The sequence below is a fragment of the Protobothrops mucrosquamatus genome, unplaced genomic scaffold (assembly GCF_001527695.2).
Source record: "Protobothrops mucrosquamatus isolate PMUCROS unplaced genomic scaffold, P.Mucros_1.0 scaffold_60, whole genome shotgun sequence".
Taxonomy (NCBI): domain Eukaryota; kingdom Metazoa; phylum Chordata; class Lepidosauria; order Squamata; family Viperidae; genus Protobothrops; species Protobothrops mucrosquamatus.
In genome coordinates, this window is record NW_015386136.1 from 901,286 (window position 1) to 913,509 (window position 12,224).

The following is a 12,224-nucleotide window of genomic DNA, read 5'->3' on the forward strand; positions in this document are numbered from 1 at the left end:
GTTAAAGCTGACTCCCATCTGGAGAGCCGCCGGGGATTCCTGGTGTGAGGGGATCCATCCTGGTGTGGGGAGAGGCGCTGCTTAAAGACCGATTCAGAAGGGCGCATCTTCCGTTTCCGGTAACAGGACCCCCCCCCTCTCTCTCCCCCCTTAAAAACAAACCCCTACCTTGAGCTTCAGACAGGGATGTGAAATATTGCCTCTAGTCTAGCCTTCGTTCCCCAACCACTATTTATATAAGTAATCATTTTCGCTACTCAAGCGGAATAATTCGTTTAATTATAATTGAGAATAAAATAATCACTTATTATTGAAAAGAAACATTTGTCCCAAACTTCAGCCCATTCCAGGAGTGGGAAAAACAACTCTATAACACTAATAGATATCGTACTGATGAGAACAGTTGTCTCACTGATGAGAACAAAAAAAAAAGTTAATATATATGCTGATTTAACCTAGAATTAGTTTCACCTGAATCTAAATTAACCCAGGTAAAATTTTCTCTTTCTTTCTTAGAATTAAAAAAAATGAAACTCAAAAAAGTTTTCAAACAGAAGGGAAATCTTGTATTATTCTGGCTTGGACTACTAGCATAACTTATCCCTCACTGTCTTTTGATAGGACACATTTTATTTTAACCCCTACCTCCATTGCCTTTTATTTTATACCTGTTAGTTTTAGCCAACTTGCTTTTTAGGAAGAAAAAAAGTATGTATTTCCAGTTATAATATTATACGTGCATTCAACGCAAAGATATAGATTTATTTTATTTAAAAAATTCGATTAAGTCTCTTGTTTGTCTTTTCCAGCAATTGAATCTTGCACTTAAACTCACATTTTAAACAATTTAGGCTGAGGTTATAGATTAATTCTAGTGGGGTTTACCGCCTAAAAAGTGCCACCCTGGCCAAAGACCTTTTGGGTTTTCTTAGGGTGAACACAAAGGTGTTGTTAAGAGTCACCACCGACATCACTGGAAATGATTTGCAACCTTACTATGGTGAGCACGAAATGGTAGTGGAATTAACCGTGATCCCTCCTCACTGCTTACCAAATCCTAGACGTCCTTTGAATTTCCTTTCATATCATAGCAGAAGGTATTTCTAATCATTCCGTTTCACTAGCTAATAGATTCCGCTTTTGCCCTTGACATTTGTGTTCAGCCTAGAGTGACAGGGTTACAACAGTCCTTAAGTTTCATAAATATTCACTTCCCAGAAACTCTTGCCAAGTGTCCAGATGAAGAAAAGGGGCCAAGACAATTGCGCGCGAGAGAGAGGATTTACAGAAAGTCACGGCCAGCCGAAGCTCTAGCAAATTTTTCGGCCCGGCCCGTTTGTCCTGCGACGGGGAGAGGGAGCGGTTGGAAGCAATTAGGGTGGAAGTATTTCCGCCCAACTACAGGGGGCCTTTCATTTTCTTCTCCGGTCTCTGAGGAAGGTGCGCTCTGGTTAACTTTGCAGAAAGAGCCAGGGGAGGTGGCCGATCACGCCGTTTTCACTGCGAATGTGACCCATCGAAGTTTTGGTTGGACGCCAATCCAATTACAGACATTAAAAAGCAGCTCAGGGAGATTCAGAGCAGCGGGCCAACTCCCCCTTCGCCGCCGCCGCTGCTGCTCTTGGAAGTAACAGCGATCTGCCCCTTTCCTACCCAAGCGAAGGCCAGCAGAGCAGCTCAGCTAACGGGAAGGCAGTTCCCGCCTCTTCCTTGCCTTGTACCCCCCAGGAAGGATAACAGAGACTGGGGGGGTTTCGTCAGTTTGAATTTTATTATCGGGATATGTAGATAAAGGGTAGGATTTGCCTTACATGTCAACAGGTGACTGTTGGATTAACGGAGTAAATTATCAACTTTACATTTTGCCCTCTCTCTGACTTTCCCTCCCCTCCCCCAAGAGCCAAGCGGGCCAAAAACCTGTCCGGAGACCCCTGACCAGGTGTGGAGACGGGTCCAGCCGATACTGCACTGGCGAACCCGTACCGGCTGTGCCACCGCCGCGCTTCCACGCCTTCCGCTCCCCACCCTCCCCTGCCGTCCCCTCCCCGGCCCCTCTCGCGAGAGCGTCGCCCCTGCTGCCCAGTTCCAACTCCGTCGGGGAATCGCTTTCCCCCCTCCCCCTCCCAACGAGGGGGAGAGGAGAGGAGAGGAGAGGCTAGAGGGGAAGGTCCCCTTCCGACCCGAAGAGCCTCCAGCGCTCGCCTTCAGCTCCTTCCTTAAAAAGGGTTGCTGGGATGGATCTCGCTAAACCCTATATGTACACTCCTAGCGCTTTTTTTGCAATATAAACCTACAGAGAGAACCTGGCGGGGTGGGTGGGTGCGGGGGTCCTCGAACGGGACGGGGGAGGGCGGTGTGAAGATCTATACACGGAGTCTGCCGTCGGCCAGGAAGCAAAAGGCGCGTCCTCTCTCCTGTCTTTTCCACGCACACGAGCGAGCGAGCGTCACAAAGCTACCCGGCTGGGCAAAAGGGCCGGTTGAGAGGAGAAGGGTGAATCTCAATTTAAAGTCGCCTTCTGCTTCGAAACAAACAAAAAAAAATGACGATGCTGAACATAATCCCAGGGAGCGAATAAATAACACATCAGGAGTCAACTCAGCGGGGTAGAGGCGGCACCATCCAGGAAGGGCAGCAGGTCTGACCCAGCAGCCTTCAGCCCAGATTCGGCGGCGGGGAAGGGGCTGGAAGCGGCAGGCTATTTTCAAACGGCTGCTCGCAGCGTCTTTCCTTTCAAGAAGGCTGCTTTCGCCAACGGGTCAAACGCGCGGGAGAGCAAAGGCTGAGGCGAGCGAACCGAGACGGGGCGCGTTTGCAAGGCGAAGAAGAGGCCGTCCCGAGGAGCCGAGAAGCCAGTGGGGGGGGGGGCGCGGGGGCCGTGGCAAACCTCACAGGACTTGGAAGCGCCAGGAGGCCTGGTCTTTGTAGTCGAGGCAGTCCGGGGAGTTGAAGTTAAGCTTCCAGGAGGCGGCGGCGGCGGCGGCGGTCGGGGCCGGCTCCTTGTAGTCCAGACAGTCGGAGGAGTTGAAGGCCAGCCCGGGCCCGCCGTAGCCGGGCTGGTGGTGGTGGTGATGGTGGTGGTGGTGGTGGTGGCTGGAGCCCTGGCTGAGCGGGTGGTGGGGGTGGGGATGCGCGCCCGCCAGCGTCGAGGGCGCCATCGGGCTGAGCTGGTGAGCGTGCGGGGGCGCGTGCATGGGCAGGTAGGAGCCGCAGTCCACCCCGCTGAAGTAGGACGAGGAGTGCGGCGGGGGCGGCGGCGGCGCCGGGTACCCTTGGCCGTAGCCGCCGCCTTGCCCGTACGACATCGAGTAAGAGGCGGAGGAAGCGCCGGAGACGGAGCGCTGCATACAGGAGGCCCCGCTGGGCGCCAGGGGCTCCGGCCCGGCGCTGGGCGAGATGGAGGCGGGGCTCCAGATGGACGAGGCCGCCACGGCCGACGGCGCGCTACTCAGCGAGGCGGCCGACGAGGCCGACCCCGAGGCTGCGGCCCCCGCGCCCGCCGAGTTGCTCAAGGCCGCTCCGCCCGGCGCCGGCCCCGAAGAATTGGAGCTGGACGAAGAAGAGGAGGCCGAGCTGGAGACGGCGGGCGGCGTGAACTGCCCGCTGCTGTCGGAGCCGGAGCTCTCTCGCGCCGGGGAGGACTTCTTCTTGGCCGGCCGGCTCTTGGCGCCGCTGCCGCTCTGCTGCTGCTGTCGGCACTTGGCGCGGCGGTTCTTGAACCAGACCTGCGAAGAGAGGCAAAGGCAGCGTTCCGTGAGACCCTCGTCTCCCCGGGGGGACCCGAAGGGAGGAGGCAGGCCCAGCTCTGACCTCCCCTGCTCCGCCCCGCAGCCCCAGCTAGGACCGACCAACTCCCTCGTCGCTTCGGTCCCTTCTCCTCCACCACCCCGCCTTTCATGGGGTTCCTCTACGTTCGCCTCCGCCGCCAAGCAGATCTGGACTACTCGGGGACCCTAGACCGAAAAAGAGAGTTTCGGCTCTCTCGTCCTAGTCCCTTCTCCGATCCTGCCTGCCTCGTCCTCCCTACTTCCAAGGAAGCAAAGCCCCCGGGTCCCAAATAGCTACAGCCATTGCCTTCAGGTGGGACCGCCAAGAGCATATTCAGTGGATGGTGGGTCCGGCAGAAGAGAAGCCAAGCGATCAAGGATGGGTGCAGCAATCCCTGATGCAGGCCATTGTATCCTAGAAAAGAACACGTGGGCACTCATTGCCCGTTGGCAGGATGTCCCTCTCTCTCTCTCTTAGCACTGCCATCAACTCAGCTGGCTATATCTCCACTGTACTGGCCAATTTCCAAAACTTTACCAATAGTTCCTCATAAATCAGGATAACCAAGTAACTCCATAACCTCATCTTGAAGAGGGGTTTCTCTATTCATTCTTAGCATCACACCATTGACTAATCAACCTTGTTTGGAATTTATAAATGTACCTGAATCTTTAACACTCGGGCCTTCCTGTACTTTTTGCTATTAGTACTGTATAGCAGTGGGAGGGCTGAAGGCAGGGTCGAGGGGAGAACACCAGTACATTCCTCAGAAATGCATTTCCCTGCTCTGAATTTATGTATATAGAAAGTATATATAATAGGAGCAAGCTACGATTAGACATTAGTTGATGCCCTTAGTAAAAGAATCCAAGCAGGACAAGATGTACTACAGAATTTACACCCTATTATCTTCCCAAGCCTATATAGACAGGAAACTAATGATGATCCAGAGATCTCAGACCCATTGCTTCCAACACTGTAGCCAGCTTAATTTTGTCCAAACCTGTCAGTAAACTATAATGCTTCTTGCCAGTCCTCTACCAATTAGTGTTAATATTTTATGATGTCTTACATTAGAAAATAGAAGAGATTAGAGGAGAGATTATAATGCTCAATATCTTCACCAAATACTTGTGTACCATTTTACCTATTTTCCAGGCTACTTTCTGTTATGTTCAAGCCATTCACCTGTAGCATTCCGCTCTAAGCAGTATCATCCCTTGCATTCAATGGAACAAGACAGCGTTTTGATTCTTAATATCATTAATTTATTCTCCTTGTTCATCAACATTTTATATTGTAAGATACACCAAATCAATCAACAGCTACATCCACTTCTACGACAATAGGAGATGATATCCCTTGTCAAATTCAACCACACTTCTTCTACACCTCACACCTGCCATACCATTCCAAATAAACAAAATTCATGAATCAGACTTCCAAACGCCTAATAGTCAATGTTAAGACTAGTTTATGGAAAAGATAGGTGGAAAGGTGTAAATTAAGAGTCAGAAATGGTGGGCAAAGTAAATTGTTCATCTAAGGCTAGGATTCATCTGCCTGCTCTGCTAGTCTAGTCTTTACTTCCTGAAAAAGTTCTCATTAAAATAAAAATCATGTTGCAATAAAATTTTAACAACTATATTATTGTGGAGTACAGCATCCAGAGTTTTATGTACCTCTGTTGAGATTCTATTGCATTAAATTGTAACACAATATTTTATATCTATTTTTTAAAAGAAGGGCCCATTACAGACTGTGTGAGGCAGAGTCACAATGAAGAACACTTACAAAGTATACACTTAATGCTGCCAGTAGTGCAATAACTATAGCAAAGGTATTGTTAATTCATCAATTACACGATTTAGCATTTTTTTTATAACCTCAAGATAGGGCACCCATCTCTCATTCAGATTTTACACAAGCCAAATTCATATAATATTTTCCAGCCTTCCTCACTAGAAACTACTTACCCCACCCAAAAGCAGACTAGCCAAAGGGAATTCACTGAACCAATCCAAGCCCCTAAATATTTAGTCCAGAATTCAAGCATCTAGTAATTTCATTATTCTAATGTGTAGGCATCCACAAACTGCTGTTCCTATTGTTAAAAAAATCAATATATAATTTCTGCAATCTTTCACAACTTTCAGAAGTAGAGCATCCCTGAGTAGTTAATAGCAATAGCTTAAAAAATGATGACAGGAAATTTAAATGTGCTAATTTTGGCCAACTATTCAGTCACTTCCCAACATATTGCTTATGGTCTTAAAAGGCTACTTCAGATTTTATAAATGTTCTATACACCGCTTTTCATAGCTCAAATGTGTGATGATTGCATGTGAAATCTGCCCTGCTTTATTGGATCCAGCCATACATATATCTATTGAAATCATCACTGTATGATTTACTTGCAATTTCAGTTCCCCCCCCCCAAATGCTTTCATTTCATGGTTTCAAATTGCTTTCAGTGAGAAATAGGACACAGAGCAAACAAACAGGAAGGACCCAGCTTGCATGGCAAAGGTGTGATTGTACTTTAATTACACACTTATTTACATCCTAAAGAGATAGTTTGGTGCCTATCCTTCTATCCAGATTTGAGTTTCAAATCAACAACTGAAATTCAATTCTACTGGAGAAGAATGAATTGTTGCTGGGGGCAGGGGAAAGAAGAGGGGATAAATTTAAAAAGCCCCACAGAAAGGAGCAAGGGTAAGACTCCAAATCTTAACCACAAGTTTGTTCACTTTAGAATTCCCAATTAAATCACCAATCAGAGGATGGGGGGGGCGCATCAGAAACTTTCGGTGTAACTCCTGCACTTAAACAGAAAAACTTTTAAATCAATTAAATCAATTTGATTTTACTTTTGAGAAATGTGGCATTTTAACCAATATAATATTGAATAAGTCCTAGTAAAATTTATTTCCAGATAAACAAGTGTGGATAATGTTACAAGTGCATTAAGGATTAGGATGTCAAATGATTTTAAAGTTGCTTAGGCAGTCTTAATCTTACACATAAAAGAATTAAAGAGGAAAAAAAATTAACCTTCCTTCCACTATTTGTGCACCATATGTGCTACATCCAGTATCATTCTAAGTTTTATGTAGACAGACAAATAAAATCCTATTGATTGCCCTGGAAATTAATGAAAACTAACTTGTGCTGGAGTGTATCCATTGATATGTATTTAGGACTGGGACGGTTGCCTTCACATTGATTGGAGAAGAGGAGAAAATAAGTATCTGTAAAGTATTGATTCCTCTAAAGTGATAAGCGAGCTAAAGGAAGTTGCCAGATTCAATAAAACGAGAGGGATCTTCAACGTGCTCTTCTGCCATTCCAGCACTGGGCCTGTCGATTCTTGCACAATTACTATTCCAGGCTGAGCGAAGAAAAGTAATTTACCCCAATAAATACCAGTCCTAGGGCGGAAGAACTGTGTTTAGACTGAACGCCAGAAAGGCCCTGATCAGATGGAGACTAGAATGGGTCCCGGACGAGAAGAATCCTTAAAATAAAAGGAATCGCCCACAACCCTTCTTACTTGAGTTTGGAAGTACGGGAGGCGAACCGAGCCAACTGGCGCGCCCCAACGACCCTCTTCCCGCAGACAGAGACCCCGGACTCTCCCCAGCCCCAGACTCGCTTGTTTAAAGCCCCCAGACCTGAACTCTGGATTCCGGCAGGTTGATTTTCAGGGCCACCTCTTCTCGCATGAATATGTCGGGGTAGCGGGTCTTTGCAAAAAGCGCTTCCAACACGTCCAGCTGCGACCGGGTGAAGGTGGTGCGTTCTCGCCGCTGCTTCCGAGGGGTGGCTGCGAGTTCCCGAAACCAGACAAGGCGAGGCAGGCAGGCAGGAAGGGAAGAAGGCAGAGAGATAAGAGGCAATCAGAGCTGCTCTCTCTCCCCCCACGCCCCCCCCTTCCCCGCCAGCCCGCTGCCCCGATTCAGGAGGGGGGGAGGCGAGACGGCCAGGCCCGCTTCTTCCCACGCCCACCAATCCCTCGACGCAGGCGGGTCGCCAGCCGCGGAGGGACCCAGTTGCCCCATAGATTTCTATAGAACGGGCCGGGCGATCCCACGAGGGAAGCTGACGGGGAAGGGGGGTGGGATGTGCACTCGCCGAGCCAGGAGCAAAAAAACCCAAACAACTAATTGTGTTTCCAGCCTATAAATACGAACCACAGAAAACGGTACAAAAAGAGGAAGGGAAGCTGCCTCAGTTCAACTGGGCGAAAGCAGGCGGGCCTTCCGCAAAAGAGGATTTTGGAGCTGCCTCGGACCTGAGACGACAGCCCAAAGGGGCTGGCTCGCCAGATAACCCGGCGGTTAAAAGAGAAGCTAGGCGTTTCAATACCTTGTTTATTCCCCTATCTGAAAACCTGAACTCAGGAGTTAAAATTCCACAGGAGCCTGTAGTATACACAAGCACGTCCGAGCAAGGCTGCAATTGTAAGCGCGCTTAATTTAAGTGGCCTAACGACGAGCGTTTTAGGCTCGGTGAGGGGGGGGGGGATTAGGTTACAACGCTGCAAACGGGAGCAAATTCTAGCGAAGCCAGTCCAGTTTACCACTGATCTAGTGAGCTCCTCGCCTTCTAAGTCAGGACGTTGGCAGTTTATTTATACCTTTCACAACCGTAGGGATGTGAAGCATGCCCTTGAATTAGTTAGCCCGAACCTGATTTGTCATCAGACTCTACACGGTTGCAAAACCTGTGCTGATTTCTTGGCCACGGAGCTGATGGAAGGGGAGGGAATGTGAATTGGCTGCAGACCCTCTCAGTTGTAAAAAAAAAACAAAAACCTTTCCTTCAGGACAAGTTTTTGAAACTGGGACACCCCCTTCCATCTGCTTTCATACCTTCCGAACGTCACTTTCTTTACCCTGAGTCTTCATTTACAACTACACTTTGGAAAATCAACTCTCACAGAAGTTTCCCTTTTTAAAAAAAAAATAAAAAATAAATCCGGTTTATCAAAGGGTCTCACTGCCTTGAGTCTGTTCTTTTTAAACAACCACATACTTGTTCTGCCTTTGGTATATTTAGTTATCTACCTGAATGTAAAAGCGAAACAAGGCAGAAATTAGGGATATGAAACCAACTCCATTACGAAAACCTAATGTTTTAGTAAAGTGCTTTTCATTTTTTTTATAGTTAGACTATTTTCAGGAAAAGCATGCAAAGACTGTTAGGAAACACTCAATTACAGAACTAAAAGATTGGTGCAGTTTCCAAAAATGGAAGAGCAGGAAGGGAGAATTCCCTACTTAATGCCTATTTGCTTCCCATGTGTTTAGTAGGGCAAGAGGGTTTCTTTCTTTTTTCAAACTCTGTGGAATGACCTGAGTGGGTCTACTCGATAAAGAGTGACAAAAAAGGGGAGAAGAGGGGATGGAATGGGGGGGCTCACCTGGATACCCCACTGAAGGGTGTAGAAGATCCATTGCCGGTCCTGCTAGCCCCAGCCCATTCATGCCATAGGGGGGCTGTTTGAGGTAAGACATCATACTAAAAGTTGGAAATATTTTTCCGATTTATCCACACACTATTATCTGCTTGCTTATTTAACAGTTTTTCAAGCAGTGTGTGTATATGTTTTTTTTATTATTCTTTAATATTCATCCAGCCAGGCAACTGAAGGAATCCCACAGAGCAGAAGAGTTTTTCACAGCAATCTAGAAGAAAAACAACAAAATTAACATATAGTGAATTATAACAAGATATAAATATTTTTATGGAATTCCCAGGTTGTGCAAAGTTAAATGTTCAACAAAACGAAACAGTCTTTTTGTACATATCAGTAAAAAAAAGTTGCAATAATGTTTATATATAGTTATGGTGGATCTTAATATTAAAAAGGCAACTTAATTTTCGTGTCAAGTACAATAAAGCTTCTAGGAATTAACCATTTTTTTAAAAAAAAGTTTTGTTTCTGATTTTACTTTTATTTTTGCCTTACAGTTTCAAGGTTTCTTCCTTAACACAGGAGCTCTCAGAACATGGCGGATAATGCCTCCCCCTCCCCCAAGGAAAACTAGAAAGTGGCAAAGAGTGAAGTGTAGTAGGGTGGAGAAAAGGAAACTGAGATTATTATTTAAAAAAAAAAAAAACTACAGCCACATTACCATACAATCGCCAAGGGGCTGTGAGGGGGTACAATATCAATGATGAGAGCGATAAAGCAATTATTTAAAAAGATAATTGGATTAGAAATCAAAATGAGATAACAAAAGGAGGGAACTATAATTAATTTAAAAGAGAGCAGAAACAGACACATTAATTAGAAATGGCTAATGATCTAAAAAAACAGCGTTAGTGGGGGGGGCAGCTTTGAAATCTGTATACCAAAAGGCCTGCACCAACAGACAAGGGGGCAGAAGAAACAGGGCAGAGGACGCTGGGGACAGTAAAAGATTTACCGATTCCCTCACATGCTGAAGAATTTATTTCTAGGAGTATAGGGGGGAAAAAAGAGTGAAGGTACACTCTCAAACAGACACATTTAGAAATAAAGCTAAAGTAAACTAACGATCCTGACTTCCAAATAAAAGTGGCCTGTAAAGAACATGGTGCATGTTCTTGCTGCCCGAAGTGTGGCTGTTCAGTTTTAACTGTATAAACTTCAATTTTTTGTCTTTCCTCCATATGATTTACTCCCAAGAGCTACAGAACAGATTTGGGGATCTTGGTGGGCTAACATTCCCAAACAGAAAATAAATTTTAGGTTAAGTTCCCATGTTCTGATCCAGAAGCTTTTCTCTTCCTAGTAGTTTCAATAAAGTAAAAGCCCGAATAGAACACCTATCAGACCAACCAAGCAGATACATTAAAAACCCACACCCGGAAGACACAGTTGGTGGCAGAATTAATCTCAATTAATCCATGGCCAAAAACTTTATATAGATAGCAGGCCTGGCTGCTACCAATATGCATTTTCACACAGAAAGATTGCCAAGTTAAAAAACACCAAGAATGAATAAGAAAGGAAAAAAGCGGTGCAAAGTAGTTCTTGAACCAATATTAATAAATTGATTCTAGGCTATTAAGTTAAAATATTCCAAAGTAATAAAAAGAACCCATATTCCCAGGGCTGGCTAACCTGTTGCAGCTCTCTCCAAGTCGAGATTTCATTTGGAGTTCTGTCTGGATTTGTGAGGTGAGGTGTTGTTTTTTTTTAACCTCTCTCTCTGTGTGTGTGTGTGCTCACAATTAAGAGTTCAAAACCGGCCCATCTGGTTTACTTAAGCAGCATAGGATAAGTAAGGTTGCTGAAGCACAGGTATACTTACTCCACAGTCATTGTTTTTTAAGACCAGGGGGGGATTTCTTTGTCAGGATACATTATTCAGATTGGGCCATGGGCTGGAAGCAAGGGGAAAAGTTGATTTTCTGTTTTGTTTTGGAGCTTTTCTCCATACTTATCTGCAAATTTACTTTCAAAGAAGCTTCTCTCTCTCTGAACACCTAGATGTCTTCATCTATTCCTTAAAAAAATTCCTTCCACATTTATTCCTATCAAGCAACCTTTTCCTTAGATGCGAAAGATAAACTGTGGTTGGCCGCTGATTAAATCCTGCTGGCACCCCCGAACAAAAAGTCAACGAACACGGTAGGCCTGGGCAAGAGGGCGGACTGGGCCGCGCAGGTTAAAGGCTGAGTTAGTTTCTCCTAAAGTCAAGTTCAGGGGGACTCGTCCCCAGCGGATTGCGCACAAGGTTGCAGCCTGAGTGAGTCTCCTTGCTTGAGGAGAGAGGGAAAGGGGCCCGACAATCTCAAGCGAGGAAGAAGCGGACAAGAAATCGCCCACTCCAAGCCTCTTTCCTTGGAGTTCAGCCCCACTCCTGGCTCCAAGAACCCACTCCCGTCAGTGCGCCGGTGGCGATCGGGACCGGACTCTTCCGCCCTCCCCTCTTCCTTGGCCGTCGATTATTGTTGGGTTGGGCGACACCCGGCCGTTGCCCAATGGAGAATTGCAGGAGACGCGCCAAGCAGTGGGAAAGAACAAGGTGTCTCCGGATAGCTCGAGAGTCGCTGGCCACGGCAAGCACCGGTGGAAGGCGCCAGCCAGCCCGGAAGAGCCGGCCAAGGTGGCAAGAGAGACCCAGCCAAGCTGAGCCCTTCGCCTTCCGAGCCAGGGGAAAAGCCACCCCGACCTCTCCCTTCGGGGGTCCGCGGTTGGCTGCCTTCCAGGTGCCTCCGGGAACCGAGAGGCCAAAAAAAGTGACGGCGGAACCCCGCCGGTGGCTTGCGAGGGGCGGAGGAGGCACGGACGGGCGGAGGACCCCAGAGCTCCGGGCTCTCTTCCGTCGGGAGGCGGCCAGTCTGTTCCTCCGCACCCGGGAGAAGGAGGGGGGGCGGGGATCCCGGTCCCTCCGGCAGGACTCGTCCCTTGCGCGGAGAAAGCGCGCAGGGGGGGGCGGCGGCGGCGGCGGCGGGGG

The 12,224-nt window shown here is 47.3% G+C and overlaps 1 protein-coding gene across 1 annotated transcript; it reads right to left on the reverse strand.

The window, feature by feature from the left end:
• Positions 1 to 2,888: 2,888 nt before the first annotated feature.
• On the reverse strand, positions 2,889 to 9,293 carry OTX1 (orthodenticle homeobox 1). Its single transcript, XM_015812408.1, has 3 exons — positions 9,197 to 9,293; positions 7,446 to 7,597; positions 2,889 to 3,725 (listed from the first exon to the last, which is right to left on the reverse strand). Exons 1-3 carry the CDS (start codon positions 9,291 to 9,293, stop codon positions 2,889 to 2,891), a joined length of 1,086 nt encoding a protein of 361 aa, XP_015667894.1.
• Between the last annotated feature and the right edge of the window lie 2,931 nt (positions 9,294 to 12,224).

Coding starts and splice junctions, on each gene's coding strand:
- OTX1 (XM_015812408.1), bottom strand. CDS start 9,293: ATGATGTCTTACCTCAAACAGCCCCCCTATGGCATGAATGGGCTGGGG. Junction 7,598..9,196: donor CCCTTCAGTGGGGTATCCAG/GTGAGCCCCCCC, acceptor GGGAACTCGCAG/CCACCCCTCGGAAGCAGCGG. Junction 3,726..7,445: donor TGCCGGAATCCAGAGTTCAG/GTCTGGGGGCTT, acceptor CTCTCTTCGCAG/GTCTGGTTCAAGAACCGCCG.